The 15,540-nt window shown below is 30.9% G+C and overlaps 2 protein-coding genes and 1 long non-coding RNA gene across 3 annotated transcripts; 2 read left to right on the top strand and 1 right to left on the bottom strand.

Moving 5' to 3' along the window:
- The first annotated feature begins 785 nt into the window (after positions 1 to 785).
- Positions 786 to 2,844, top strand: LOC100791860 (amino acid transporter AVT6E). Its single transcript, XM_003543643.5, has one exon. It carries the CDS (start codon positions 873 to 875, stop codon positions 2,328 to 2,330), a length of 1,458 nt encoding a protein of 485 aa, XP_003543691.1. The 5' UTR covers positions 786 to 872; the 3' UTR covers positions 2,331 to 2,844.
- A 5,306-nt stretch (positions 2,845 to 8,150) lies between these two features.
- Positions 8,151 to 9,112, top strand: LOC100792385 (sterile alpha motif (SAM) domain-containing protein). The gene has a single exon (NM_001253064.2). It carries the CDS (start codon positions 8,184 to 8,186, stop codon positions 8,760 to 8,762), a length of 579 nt encoding a protein of 192 aa, NP_001239993.1. The 5' UTR covers positions 8,151 to 8,183; the 3' UTR covers positions 8,763 to 9,112.
- Positions 9,113 to 9,492: 380 nt separating this feature from the next.
- On the bottom strand, positions 9,493 to 14,380 carry LOC106795557 (uncharacterized). Its single transcript, XR_001384332.2, has 2 exons — positions 13,414 to 14,380; positions 9,493 to 10,159 (listed from the first exon to the last, which is right to left on the bottom strand). It is a non-coding gene; the product is annotated as an uncharacterized lncRNA (long non-coding RNA).
- Positions 14,381 to 15,540: the final 1,160 nt, after the last annotated feature.

Raw genomic sequence — 15,540 nt, forward strand, 5'->3', positions numbered from 1 at the left:
CTGTTCTTGTTTGTTGTTTAGCATTGATTCCAATTCCAGAGGAATTTGTAATGTTTACTATGGGCCTCCCACTCTGATGTAACAAACCTCGTAATCTGCCATTGGCTCAGCTCAGCTCAGCTCAGCTGGGTTTATATCATTGGACTTGGACAAATTTTTAAAATACACCACTATAAAAATAAATAAATTATTAATTTTAAAATAGTTTAATTAGTAAAACATTATTTTATAATAATTTTAAACATTATTGTATATTTATTATTGAGTAAAACACGTGGTTACATGAAAATAAAAAAAATCATACGTGGATTATCTGTTTTAAGTTTTAAGAAATAAATATATAATATTATAACATATTTTTTCTACATTGAACAAGTTATAAAAATAAAGCATTATCATTATATGAAATCACATATATTAAAAAATAATATAAAATGACCTTATTGTTAATAATGAATTTTAAATTTTAAATTTATTAATTAATTCAATAGTCAATGGCGTGTGATACAATTAAATAAAAAAAGAATAAAAAAAATGAAGTGAGAAATGTTAGACATAAGAATGAAAAAGTCCACGTAGGAAAGTTGGAGTGGCAGCACAAAGAGGTTTGTTTCCCTCCCCAAAAAATTGCCGCACCTTTCGTTTTTTTTTCTTGATGTTATTCGGTAGAAGCTGGTGACGGAGAATTAGAGAGATTATCCAATCCAGTATCCATTGATCCCGAGATCTAGCTTCACTCTGCGAAACGATCACCGTTTCATCTCCATCTATCTATCGCTTTCAAATCTGTAAGTTTTTTTTTTTTTTTCGTTTCGCAAGATCTACAGATTCATCTTCCCAACAAACAACCATTCTTTCTGATCTGCCAAACAATGTCTCACAGAAAGGATAATAATAATTATTCTTCCTTACCCATTAGCTCGTATCTAGAATTGCAGCCTCAAAATGATTCCTCAAAATCCTTACAAAGGCCCACTTTTGACGAATCCGAGGTGTATTTGGGATCCAAGGTCGATGACGACGACGATGACGATTTGGAAATCGACATCGATAATTATCCCCTTATTGTTATGGGGCCCAATCACGGTTCTGGGATACCTGGGGCTGTTTTCAATTTAACAACCACTGTTATCGGGGCAGGGATTATGGCCCTCCCTGCCACTATGAAAGTTCTAGGTGTGGTTTTGGGGATTGTTTTGATCGTTCTTATGGGAATTTTGTCTGAAATTAGCGTCGAATTGTTGGTGAGGTTTTCTGTTTTGTGTAAGGCATCCTCCTATGGTGAGGTTGTTCAACATGCTATGGGAAGGCCTGCCAGGATTTTGTCTGAAATTTGTATCATTGTCAACAATGCTGGTGTTTTGGTGGTTTACTTGATAATCATGGGGGATGTTATGTCTGGTTCCGTCCACCATTTGGGGGTTTTTGATCAGTTAATGGGGAATGGGGTGTGGGATCAGAGGAAGCTTGTCATTTTTGTTGTCATGGTGGTTTTCCTTGCCCCCCTTTGTTCACTTGACAAGATTGATTCCTTGAGCTTGACCTCGGCCGCCTCGGTGGCTCTTGCTGTCTTGTTTGTCATTGTTACTTTTACTGTTGCTTTCATTAAGCTCGTGGAAGGACGGATTGATGCTCCCAGGATGGCTCCTGATTTTAGCTCCAAAACTGCCATCTTGGATTTGCTTGTCGTGATTCCCATCATGACCAATGCATATGTTTGTCATTTTAATTTGCAGCCGATATATAACGAGCTTGAACAGCGGTCTCCTCAGAAGATGAACCGAGTTGGAAGGTACACCACGATTTTGTGCATCCTAGTTTATTCTTCCACTGCCATATCGGGTTACCTGCTCTTTGGGAAAGATACTGAGTCTGATGTGCTGACTAATTTTGATAAGGATCTTGGAATTCGGTTTAGCTCGGCCTTGAACTATATTGTCCGGGTTGGCTACATTCTTCATTTGATACTTGTTTTCCCTGTTATTCATTTCTCGCTGCGCCAAACAGTGGATGCGCTAGTGTTTGAGGGATCACCTCCTCTATCAGAAAGTAGGAAGAGATCTCTGGGGTTGACTGTGGTTCTGTTGGTCCTCATATATATTGGCTCTACCATGATTCCAAGCATATGGACAGCTTTTAAGTTCACTGGAGCAACCACGGCTGTTTCATTGGGCTTTATATTTCCTTCTCTTGTTGCATTGAGATTAAGTCATCAGGGGGACTTAAGCTATGGGGAATGGATTTTATCTTGGTTGATGTTGGTATTAGCTGTGACTGTTAGTGTAGTAGGAGTTGTTGGCAATATCTATAGCCTTGAGAGTAACTCTTAGTTCACGATTTGGTTTCTTTTTCACAGGAATCATGTGGTAATTTTTAGTACAGAACATTTGTTCATTGGCTCTGCTGCAACGTAATTCAAACAGCGGAAGATTGGGGGTGACAGGATTGTTCTGTAGTATGGGATAAGTATTTTTGCCCCAGCTATGATATATATGATATGAGATGCACATTAACTTTCATTTGAGGAAGGATGAATTGATGACCGATTGATTCAATATGAGAGGAATTTGTGGCTGATTAGAGTTTGCCACAGACATAGCTATGTATACTGTTCTGTTCTTTATGCCTGTATGATCTTTTTTGTTAATCGATTTTACACAAGGATAGTGTTGTAACATGTGTAACAGATTCACATAATTGCTTAACTGGCACATTTCCACGATTTATTTTCATTTTCCAGCTGTATTAGTTGTTTTCCATCCACCAATTTTTTTGTTTTTTTGAAGACTGTGCTGCTAAGACTCAAGTAATCTTCTTCTTATTATTTGAAACATTTGAACTTAATTTTAGTCGCTATTCGATGGTTGTACTGTGAACAATGCTCCAGGCCAAAGCACATGTTGGTTTGTGGTAAAATATGTGTTTTTGTGAATAGTTTATATTTGACCAGGGAAATAATAAAGGAGGATCCTGCACACGCCACACACACCAAAAATGGAGGACACGGGAGCAAACACTACAACACCACATTGCATAAAATCACGCTCACCTGTAACATTTGCTATTAACGGTATGTCGGTATCATATTCAAATTAGAATGCAAACAATGAGCTTTACATCAGGACAAATTTGAGCATAAATTTGATCCCATGTGAAGTTGTACTACCTTTGTCTTGACATAAAAAGTAGGTGACTTTCATGCATTCGTTTTTTCTGTGAATCTCAAGCAGCTGTTTGTTTTCTTTTGTTAGTTTTTATTTGCTTCACATTATTTGTGTCATACAGCTCCAACAAGTCATTTCCTTAAGAGTGTGTTTGGATGGAAAAATTTAAAATTCTTGAGAAATTTTAAATTTTAAAAATTTCAAATACTTCAATTGAAATTCTTTTATTTTTAAAATTTTGTGTTTCGATAAAAAAAATTAAAATAATGAGGATGAAAAAAATGAATGAAAAAAAAAAGAGAAAATATGATTGGTATGTTAGTTATACGTGTTCCTCTATGTTCACACCCGATCGATGTTGCAGGAGAGCTTACAAAGTGGTGTTTCTTGAAGAAGAGAAGAGAATTTCAATTTCTAACCTTTTAAAAGGAAATTAAAATTCTAAATTTTTAGTTGTTTAAAATTCTGTTTTAAAATTTCAAAATTTTAAATTCTTCACAAAAAACATTCAAACAATGAATTCTAAATTACACAAATTCAAATTCTCTGATTTTCTTCAGTTAAAATTCTCTATCTAAACGGACTCTTAGTTTTTTTTTTAAAAACATGTTATTGATATAAAATATATATTGATTTTACCGACTAATCTCTCTCGAAGAATATAACTAATCACTTTTTGTGGGTTCTTTTTTTCTAATCACGTTTTTCCATCTTCAAGTTTTGAGCATGAGACTTTGCTAAGGGGATCGAATCCAATTTCATTTTGCTTTTTTCCTTTAGCTTTAAGGCAATGCTAAATTCTTCAACCCATCTTTGCTGCTATACCAACATTCACTTTGGCTTGCAACCCACATAAGAAAGCCGAAAACGTTATAACCTTTTTTTCTGCTAGACTCGCGGAGAATATATAGAATGAAAGCTTGGCCAGTCAAATAATATTATTCATTAGACACGTATTATTTCGTGGTAATTATAATAACAAAAGTTGGTCTTTATCTCTTATGAACCCTTAAAATTGGGCTTGGGTTGTGAAACAACCGGACCCTGAATATCAGATTCATCAAAGCCTAATAAACTGGAAATCCCAGTTGCTGATGATTGGTGGGATAAAGGAAAGCATGGCTGCGATTTTTTCAAAATGTTAAGATCGATTTTGAAAATGATTTAATTCAACTCAAATTTGAACTCATGCGCGTTTATATAACTATACTTATATAAAAAATTTGTACTATTCATATTTGTAAAAGTAAATTCTAATGATGTTAACATATTAATTTATATTTTACATAAATTTATTATCTAAATTATGCTATTATTCTGACATTATTGTAAGTTTGTTAGTTTTATTGTTTTTTTTTTTATCTTTCGTTCTTTATTACTATGTGACTTTATATTTTATATTGAACCATATACATTTTAACAAAGAGTAGATAGAACAAACAAAATATATACTAATAAGAAGTATCAAGTCTAAAATTACACAAGCGATAGTAATTTATATAATGTATTATTGAGTTTCTTAGATGTTATGACTTATAATGAAGTATTTTATTTATATGCGTTACCTTAAAAAAATCAAATGGCCTAATTTAATCTAAACCTTTTAAATTAAATTAGATAAAATCAATACTATATTTAAATTAATTTAAATTAAGTTGTCATTATTTTTATAATCAGATAATATGTTTTTTTAAGTAAAAATCAATCTAAGTAAAAACACGAACATCATGAACAATTGGTTTAGCACCGATTCAACATTTTTATATTCGACAGAAGTTATAAGATATTAAAAACAACTTCTGTCGATAACACATCTAGTTTCTCTTTTAAATTCAACATTGGTGAATTCGAATATCGATAACACATCTAAAATAAGATATTGAGAACAACTTCTGATTGGTATTCGAATATCGATAACACATCTAGTTTCTGTTTTAAATGCAGTAACATGGTGTCTTTATCCCATTAATTTTATGAAAGTAAGTAGCAGTAGTTAAAGCTGAGGTTTTTTCTTAAAAAAATGTTGAAATTGAGTTCTCACACATCTGAGATGACACCACGTAAGTCAGATATTCCAAATTTTAGAGTCATATCTCGCTGAAAGGTGATGAATTGATGATAGACAGATAAACTCTCTTTATGCATTATTAATTTATCTTCGTAGATAAAAACACTTCGTCGAGTTTAACTGAACTCAATCAATTTTTACAAGTTTATAATATAAATATAAATATAAATACAATTTAACCGAAAGAACCTCGATCAAGTATGTAATTTGATGGAGTTTCTTTGATTTAAATTGTAAAATAAGATATGGGAGGTAAAATAATTTATTTTATACATAATAGCTTTGCGATTTTCATGAGATTTCATAATATGAACTACCAAATAATCCCATGAGACAATCACTGCCCCCTCTCATAAACTATATATTTAGAATATGGCTTTTCATAAATTGATCTTTGTAGTAACGCTGTGTTCGTTGCCTTTTAGCTAATTAGGTCGATGCACATAATTAAGTATATTCTCAGTAAAAAAAAAATTAATTAAGAATATTCAATTTGGCTGGTCCTCTGAACCAAGCATATAAAGCTGTTTAATCCGATCTTTTCATGAGCGGCTAGTGCTATAACACAGAGTGTTGTGAGATAATTTAAACCGTTCCATTTAATTCTATATTCCCATACCTTGTAGTGATAAGATTAACTTTCAAAGTGTAGACGGTCAGAAAAAAAAATACTCTTAAAGTGTAGAATTTATTAAAATAGATTTTTTCTTTCAATACAATTTTCTTGGTACATACAATTGAACTCTCATTAATTAACATTGTGTTAGACTTGAATGATTTTTAATTCCTATATTATTTTTACTCTTGTTTATCTCAAAACCTTTAAATTCAACTTTAAATGTAAATAATTAGTATGGAGGATTCAACGAAAAAAATTGATTAAGATGTTGATTAGGATAGAACCAAACTCGATCTTCTTATTGTCTTAAATTTAAATCTTGTAGATAAAAAAAAATATAATTAAAAAAAATTGCTAAAAATGTGAGTAAAGTTTTCCTTTTATCTTTTATCTTTTTCTCACTTGTGTCTAGTAATGACACATTGAATGTAGTATAATTTTCCTAAATCATATTCACATGGGAATAGTGTTCCGATCTTTTTATTCGTGCTCGTGAACCTGCATGGATACAAATTCTATATGATAGGAGCATGTTCGTAAAAGCAAAATAAAGACAACACAACCATTGGATAGTGTCTGAATCATGTATTAGGCGTTGGGACAAGCTCTTCCGATTTTAAGAACTTAAATATAAAATAAATAATAAAATAGAAAAAAATATTTATTATATAAAAATCAAAGATATTCAATGCTTAGTTTTTACAATATGATTTCGTTGGACCATACTAAAAGAATCCATAAATTTATTTTTCTGTAAAAATAAAGAATGCACAAATAATTTTTTCTTAGAAAACTCAACTTTAATGTATTAGTAATATTAAACGTTATACTTTTTAATGAAGATTAAAATTCATCTTAGATTCTTTAACCATTGTAATTATTTACAAACTCATTTTATGTCAAAATATTTAATGAAACATATATATGTAATGTGTCCATAAACACAAACTACTTTTTTTAAAAAAAATTATCATGAGTCAACAAGTTATGGATTACTTTCTGCTTTAAATTATCAGAAAAAAGAATCATTAAATTTTGGAAGCTAATGAAATACTAATATGCTTTTGAAATAAAGAAATTCAAGCGGCGGCCGACACTCTGATATCTGAAAGTAATTAATATAGTTTGGGTGGCCAAAACATTGTCATTTTCTGATGTCAATCCTTCCGAACTAAAAAGAAATTCATTATGCATATATTCAGATCAATTACTTGAATTGCATGCTCCTAATATATCTTCTAAGAATGTCTGTTTACGGGGTAAAGGAAAAAAAAGAAGTGAAGAATGCTCTGCCCCTATGTATTCTATCCCTATTATTTATTGAAATAAAATTATCTTTCTAGGGAGCAAAATCTTATAACTGCTTTGGTGCTTAAGAATGTATGTCTCGAAAGAGTTTCTCGTCAATTATATATCATTGTTCATGCATGCTGTCAAAGGAGAAAGAAAGCTACACGATTCTAGATGCAAAATCTAGCCTGTCATTTATACAAGTCGTCAGAAGCAACGGGAAATGAATATTTTTTTTTTTAAATCGTCAGAGTTGAAAAGTCACGGCAGACTTTGATTAATTTCTCTATTTTTTGTATTTGCAGAATTTCAATAAAATTGCTACTAAAGGAAAACATAATTTCTTCACCACTCAAACCTACAGTTGATTAAGATCGATCGTATTTAATTCACAACCTTTTGTAGCAAAAGAATACTAATAAAATGCTTGCTTTTAGTTTAACCGAAGTCTAGAAAATACTACTCGTTTGAAAAAACTCTTATTATTCCCTAACCCCTACTTCCCTATCAACTGAGTTGTGGGTGGTCAATTGGTCATCGACATCGTCCTAGCCTTGATTGTCGGCATAACACTTGGACCTCATTTAGGAGGAAACAGTGAACATGGGTTACATGCCCCACATACTATATATATTACCATATCTCAAGATTCAACAAAATACTACCTTTTTTTTTTACGAAAAGCATAGCTAAACCCTTTCTAAAGTCCAAAGTCATTTTTAGAAATTTTTTTTTATCATTTGGAATAAACTCCTATTTTGATTCCTGAAAATGAAATACATGGTCATTATTTTCTAAAACTATTTTTTTTTCCTGAAATAACAAGTCTTTAAAATGTTCAGTTCTTTGATCTAAATTTAATAATTTATTATGATTTTGTTTTCTTGATAGTATTACTTAAGAAACTCATGGAATGATGGTAGTTTACTCTTGAGTCTTGAGTCTTTCTTTACCATCCATCCCTTCTATTATATATATTATAAATACAAATGGTGGAATGAAGTCATATATACATAATAAGTAATACAGAACCGTGGTCGACATGGATTGGTTCTCATGGCTTTCAAAAAGTGGGCTTGAGGCATCCCTAGTGTATGAGTATGGCCTTACCTTTGCTCACAACGAGCTTGAAGAAGAAGACATGTTTTACTTCAACCACGAGTTTCTCCAAAGCATGGGAATCTCCATAGCAAAGCACAGACTAGAGATCCTCAAGCTTGCCAGAAAAGAGAAGGGAAAGAGGCCACTCGCGGTGGCAAGGCTCGTGGCGGCAATCAAGAAGACTAAGAACACCTTTGCTAACTATGTTAGGACTTTGCTGATGCACAAACAAGAATCAGCACTTGCTGTGGTGCCGGTGCCAGTGCCTACTAGAAGTGGTTTGGGGACAAGATGGAACAAGAGTGCTATGATGAAGAGGGGGCGTAAAAAGCAAGAGACACTCTTTCTCACAAATGGAAGTTCCACACTTGTTCCAGCTCAGCCTGGTTTTTCTAGTCCTGTGGTCTACCATTTCCAGAAGGAGGAGAAGATGGATGGAGATGAAGATGATGGCTATTGGTCTGCTGCTGTTGAAGAGATCAAGTGGGATACCATGTTCCAGGATCTCAAGCCAAACTGAAACTTTTAAATTAGTTGGTGAGAAAGAAAGATTTGAGTGTTTTTCTTCTTACAGATACTGGTGGTGGGTAAGTTTAGCACCCTGTATGTTCTATACTATAGTATCCAGCTTGTTTCTTTTGCTTGTACTATTATATGTGATCAGGGTAAATTACATCTTCATGAGCAGAGTAATATTGAGGTAGACATTTTAGCTAGGTTGTTATATAGCAGCAAGAGCCAACAAGTATATAATTTGAATTTTGAAGCATAAGCAGTTAGGCTTGAGTCTGCCTGACTTTACTTTAGGCACTGTATTATGTTATGTCTGATGGGAATGATCATATTAACAGACTATATTTGATTTGATTCTATCTTGGTATTCAAGTATCTGAATTCTTGGGCATAAGCATCTAAGTCTAATGATAAAATATTTTACTGCATTCATTTGGGAAACAGCATTCTGTTCTGAAACTATGCAGAAGGGGGGCGGGGGGGGGGGGGGGGGGGGGGGGGGGGGGGGGGGGGGGGAAACAGAAGAGATGGATCACGTGACGTGACCATGTGTTGTCAGTGACTGTCCATCTCTTTTTGTTTGATTGGGATTGGAATTGTGCAGGAGGGACCTCATTTTATTATCAATCCTTCCATGTAATGCTTTCATTTATTTTAACTTGCAAACAAGAGTATGAGCAAAAAATTTAGAAATTAAAATAACCAGGGAAATGAGATAAGGAAGACAGCAACAGAGATTGAGGCTTAAAAATAATCGTTCTAAAAAATTCAGCTTTTACAAACTTTTAAGCTATTCAGAGAGAGGAGAGGAAAGCACCTTTACTACTGGCAGTAAATAAAAAGAGCTACATCCTTGTACAGTTGTACCAATAAAAGAAAAAAAACTACATCCATTGTTGGTTTTCAGTTATTACACAATATGACCTAATACAGCACCCCAAGACTTGTTATATCCAGATAGTTTTGCCACTTACAGTTATAGTAGTTTTGCCCAACTCGATACAAATTAATCACATCAGATAATGAAACCATAACATTATGGAAGTTTATTTTTCATCCAATGAGAGCTTGAAATAATGAAATCGCATGGAGTTGGCGAGTTAATGCACAAGACAGGAAGAAAGCACATAAATATTGTAAACTGCCTTTATTTATTTATTTATTTTTGTCGTTGAGGAAGATATCTTCAGCTGACCCCGCAACTGGGGGCTCAGCGGTTTCCAACAGTTTGTCTTGACTTCTATATGTAACTTTGATAGATTCAATTAATTGAAGCATTTGATCACTTCAAAGTTCAACTTGAGATACATCTACCTATGATGCGCTCAAATTTTTTTGAGATTGATGAAATTATGCTGCATGCGATGAAATTTTTTAGTGCATTCTAATTTGCAGAGAGAGTACCTGAAAAAACAAGAAACTTCTAGTAAGTAAAAAACTTGGGGAATAATCCAAAGCGTTTCCAACTATAATACAGCAGCATATATGGTATGATATACACAAAGCACAATTTAAATTTTGGGAAATTCTTTAATCTACACCCAAAAAGTCTTGATCGAATTGTGAGAATCACGAAAGAACAATTCCCCATAATTGTTTCCAATAATACAGGGACCGCCTAAGGCCGAGAATTATTCAGGAGTAACACATCATGAAGCTAATAATAACAGCAAAAAAGCTCACAGACAGTTGGAATCATTATTGAATATTGAACCCCATAGCAAAGCCGTTGCAGCATAAAGAGTGCCATCAAGAACAGAAACATAAAATAAAAATGTTGGAAGTAGTGTTAGGAACCTGTCACGAATATGATAATAACCAATTCAAATTCAAGGTTCAGTTCATAAAGAAACTATTAGAAATCTATTTCTAAATGAATTGATGGGGATAGGGTGAATTTCATAAAGCTCCTCAATGCAAAGTGGTTTAAAAGAATGCAAGAGATGATGCCTAGCTCTGAAGTTTCTCATGTAATGTATTGTTGGTGACAAGCACGGAAGCAGAATTGAAGGCAGAGGAATAGAGAGGGAAGTTGTAATGTATGCACTGCCTGCCAACTCTTGTTTTTTTCTCTTTTAAAAGATGTCATCGCTGAATTCATTGTCATGGAATATCAAGTCAATGTTCTAACTTAACTCTTTTAATATCAAGTCAATTCACTCACATGGAATATCATTATATCAACATCAAGGTCTACCTAAGAAGGTCGTTATAATTTGAAGGACCAAACATTAGTGGTAGCTTTTTTCTAATTAACAGTTTTGTTTTCTGGTTCCGTCCATGTTTACACGCATATTATAAGATCTAAAACTAAACTATTTAAATGACTCAAATTAAATTTGACCATATTTACAAGTATTTAAAACATATTTCAGTTTTGCATTTGCATATCAATCTTCAAATACATTTAAAACATATTCTGCTAAGTAGTATCATATTTCACATTTAATTAATTGAAGTTTATTAAAACATTATAGTTTTAGAGATTTCATATCCTATTTAATGAAAATGAAAATCTTATGATTTTATAAAATTTTATCATTAAAAGAAAAGAGTGTTTTTTACGTATTAAAAAGTGTTAAAATATGTTACTACTGCTATTAAACGTGGAATAATCATTGTCGTTCCAGACATTATAACATTATAGTATACTATTTTTTTTTTCTGACTATTATAGTATACTATTATAATATCACTGTCATTTATGATATAGTATACTATTATAATATCACTGTCATTTATGAATCATATATATTCCGTGTATGAGAGGATACATACGAAATATTTTAACATTTATTGTCCCGCTATAACAAGAATACACTTTCGTCTGCAATGGGAAATGACTATAAATCAATTGTTTATAATACATTGATATGCAAATGATGTGTATTTTCTTATTAAAAGTGTAAATTATTTTCTAATTCCAAAGCAAGCAAAGACTTAATCACTTATTTACACTAGTTAGAGTGGTTAAAGAAAATCGTATCATATATATTCTTTAGGTTTAATTTTCTCCCCAAATAAACTAATTAATTATTAAAAAAATTCGATTAAAAGTACAACTAATTAACTGATTGATTTTAGGTATGAAATCCAATTGTTAAAAGTTTAATGGTATCCATGCATTAAATTCTCACAACACTTTTATAATTGATTTATAAGATAAATATATTTTTAGTTCTTATATTTTTTTTTTAGTCTTTGAAGTTTTATATTGATTAATTTAGTTCCTATAAGTTATTAAAAACATATTTTTATTCCATTCGCACATATTTTTCGTAGATATAACATTAATTATTGGAAAATGGGTTATTGTTGGTTCTCCCTTTTAATAATAACAATTTTTTTTCTATATGCACATTTCGTTCTTTCTAGTCTTGAAGAACAAGTTCTGGATTACTGCAACTTCTACGTACAAATATTGACAAGGAACAAAGCAAATTCATAAATCTAGCTATAACATAAACTGTTGAAGAATGAAGCTGGAAACGAAAATAGGAATAAAATAGTTAAAAATCAGGGTTCATTGTATTTGGGAGAGACAATTTAATAACTTCTTTTTAAAAAAAAAATCCATGTCATTGTAATTAATTTTTAAAAATAATCCTCACAATCAACACTATCAAACAAAATTATAAAATTATAACAGTGAAGAATATATGTGAAAAGACTAAAAAGAGATTTTTAATATAGTAGAAAGACAATTGAACATATGAATTGAAATTTTAAGGACTAAAAAATAAAAAAAGTGAAAATAATGGACTAAAAACATTTTTTTTCTTGATTTATTGTTTCTAATTATATATCTTTCTCACATCACTTAATAGGTTTTTTTTTATTTCTGTTTTATATACCGAATTAATTGTTTTAAAGATTTATGTAAAAATATCATTACTCTAGCTAAAATTATACATATGGAAATATTAAGACTCTTTATTTTGGATAAATTTCTTAATACTTACTATTTACAGAAAATAAAAAAATGTTTTTATACCAGTTAATTAAATTTCTAAGAGGACTTACATAAAAACTTATACTTAAACTAATTATTTAAATTTATATGAATTCTTTTTTCTTTTCAAAAGTGCTAGCTTGAACCTAAATTTAAAAGAAAATCCTTTACAGTTTGAAGATACACAAACACATACGTCATACGTCCTTTACAGTTTGGATTAGATATAAATATAAACATCGAAGGGAAGAAAACTGCAATAATTTCTTTGTACTTTTCAGAAACATCGATCATAAACGTCTATTATAAAATAAGATGCATTCAGAATATAGACATAATGCATGCATGTATTTTTTATTTATTTTGGTTACATACATACATGCATGTATTTGAATAACGTTCAACTCTTAAAATTCAACTTTATTAAAAATTAGAATCAATTTACCTTGATTTGAATTAAAACAAACGAATTCATGATCAAACCAAGAAATTTCACAATTGCAAGTTTGTTAATTAAGAATCCAAAACAAATTAAAGAAAGTAACTTAGATGGAGACCAGAGTCTTATTAATTAGCTTAAAAACAAGGAAACAAAAAGACTATAAAGTGATATTCGTTGTGAATATTAAATGATGAAATTAGATTAGCGGGATGAGAATAATTAATTAATTTCTACACTACACCGGGAAGAATTGAATTTACTTACAACTTTTGATTGGAAAAAAGAAACAATTACAACAGTTGGTGTTTGTCTGGAAAGAGCGAGCTAGATTATTGGACATGATCATCACCTTCCACTCTGAGAAGGTTCAGCCTCCGACAACTCAACGAGCCAGGGTGATTCGTTGGAGAACACATGCACCTCCTCTTCGAATTCTCGCGCTCGACGTCGACGTTTGGCTTCTTGAAGAAGGAGAAGCCATTGACATTGTTGATTGAACAAATGCAGAGAGAGAAAGAGAACAAGCTAGTTTTCTTTTCTTTCCAAGTTTCTTATAGACGCCTTGTTTCGGGAATCGGTTACGTAAACTCAGGTTTATATAGCAAGACCACCAAGGCTAAAACAGTCATTATGCCTCTTGCTAATGATATCACAATAAATCAATAATTATATATTATTTATGTTATCATTGTGCCTCTGCCTCTCCTATGCTAATTAGCTAAAGCTTTGTTCACATAATCACATCACATGACATTGAAATGCAGAATTTTTAATAAAGAAAAACAGTTGGAGAATTTTATAAAATCACGACAGACTACAATTTTTTAAAGTTTTATTGCTTTTTTTTTTTAATTTTGACAGTTGTAGCAAGTAAGTTTTATTCACTAGACAGTTTATTCGACATGATCAATAGTGAGAAAGTGAACCGGAGAGGAGGAAAGAAAGAAAGAATTGTACGATATTGAACCAAACTTGTACATACGAAAGAATTATGAAGATAGAGATAAAAATAAATTATCAGTGTTTGTTAGGTATTTAAAAAGTATGGATGCATATATCATTACTCTTATGAAATTTCAAAATATCACGACAGTCAAAAATGTGTATTCCAAAGTAAATTTTTAAAGTAATAACAATTTTATTTTACATACCACAGTTCTTTTCTAGAAATAAAAAATATATGACAACTCTTCGAATATTATATAAATATAAATATATAGATATATTTTAAATTACACATTTGAATTCAAAACTACTTATTAAAGTAAAATAACATCGCGCTAGTTGAATGAATGTAACAATTTTATTTATGTAACAAAAAAACAATGTACAAGTGAATAAATAATACTTAAAATGATAGACAGCAAAGCAGTATTTTTTGCACAAACATTGGGCGGTCGAGCAACCCGTTGCTTGTTTTTTGTTAAGATTTGAGAATGTTCTGGGCTACTTTGATACAAGCAGTAAAAAAACATAATCAGGCTGTAAAATAATAATAATAATAATAATAATAATAATATCCTTAAAAAAAGAATAAAAAATTCCTCAATGTGAATTACTTTGACAATTTATTTAAAAATATAATTTTTTAATAATATTATCCAATTATATACTACTATTAACATCTATAATAAGATTATTAATATTAATTTTATAATGATTTTTTATAAATATATTTAAAATGACTTCTAATCAAATTTTATACCAATGGTTTACAGTGGAAAGAAGAAAGAAAAAAAAGATAGATATGATAAATTTTCTATTAGAAAAGAAAAAGAAAAATAGAAAGAAACTAAGATTTAAATAGAATGGAAGTAAACACATTAAATATTTTCCTTGTTTTACAGCTACACCATTAACTTTGATTTGACGTGCCGGCTTACAATTCCTTACAGCTACACCATTTACTTTAATACTACTTATGCATACAATGCCTTATACTGTGATATCGAAGTTGAACTTGAACCCAATGCACTAGTACTTAAATTTTAATTATGCAATAATACTCCACGGTAAAAAGTTGAACAAGTTCATTTTAAGATTGAGAAAACAATCATTTATTATGCTAGTGTTTATCGATTAGGGTGAATAACTAGTTTCTTTTTTTTGACTGAAGGGTAAATAACTAGTTATCTTCTAACGTTTGGGCCACGCATTTAAAATTCTCATGGGCGAAACTAATGTGTGTCAGAGAGTACATCAAAATAAAGGAAAAGAAAATGCTCATAAAGAGATATACAGTACCTGGATCGTTACTTATTTTAATGAAGTAAACGTTAATTTTTAAATTTAAAAGTAAAATTACTTTTTTAAAAATAAAATGTAAAGTTATTTAAAACAAAATTACCGGATAGTATAATTTTAGTAACGGATAAGTAAATATACATATTT

This window comes from Glycine max, chromosome 13, assembly GCF_000004515.6.
Source record: "Glycine max cultivar Williams 82 chromosome 13, Glycine_max_v4.0, whole genome shotgun sequence".
Classification (NCBI taxonomy): Eukaryota; Viridiplantae; Streptophyta; class Magnoliopsida; order Fabales; family Fabaceae; genus Glycine; species Glycine max.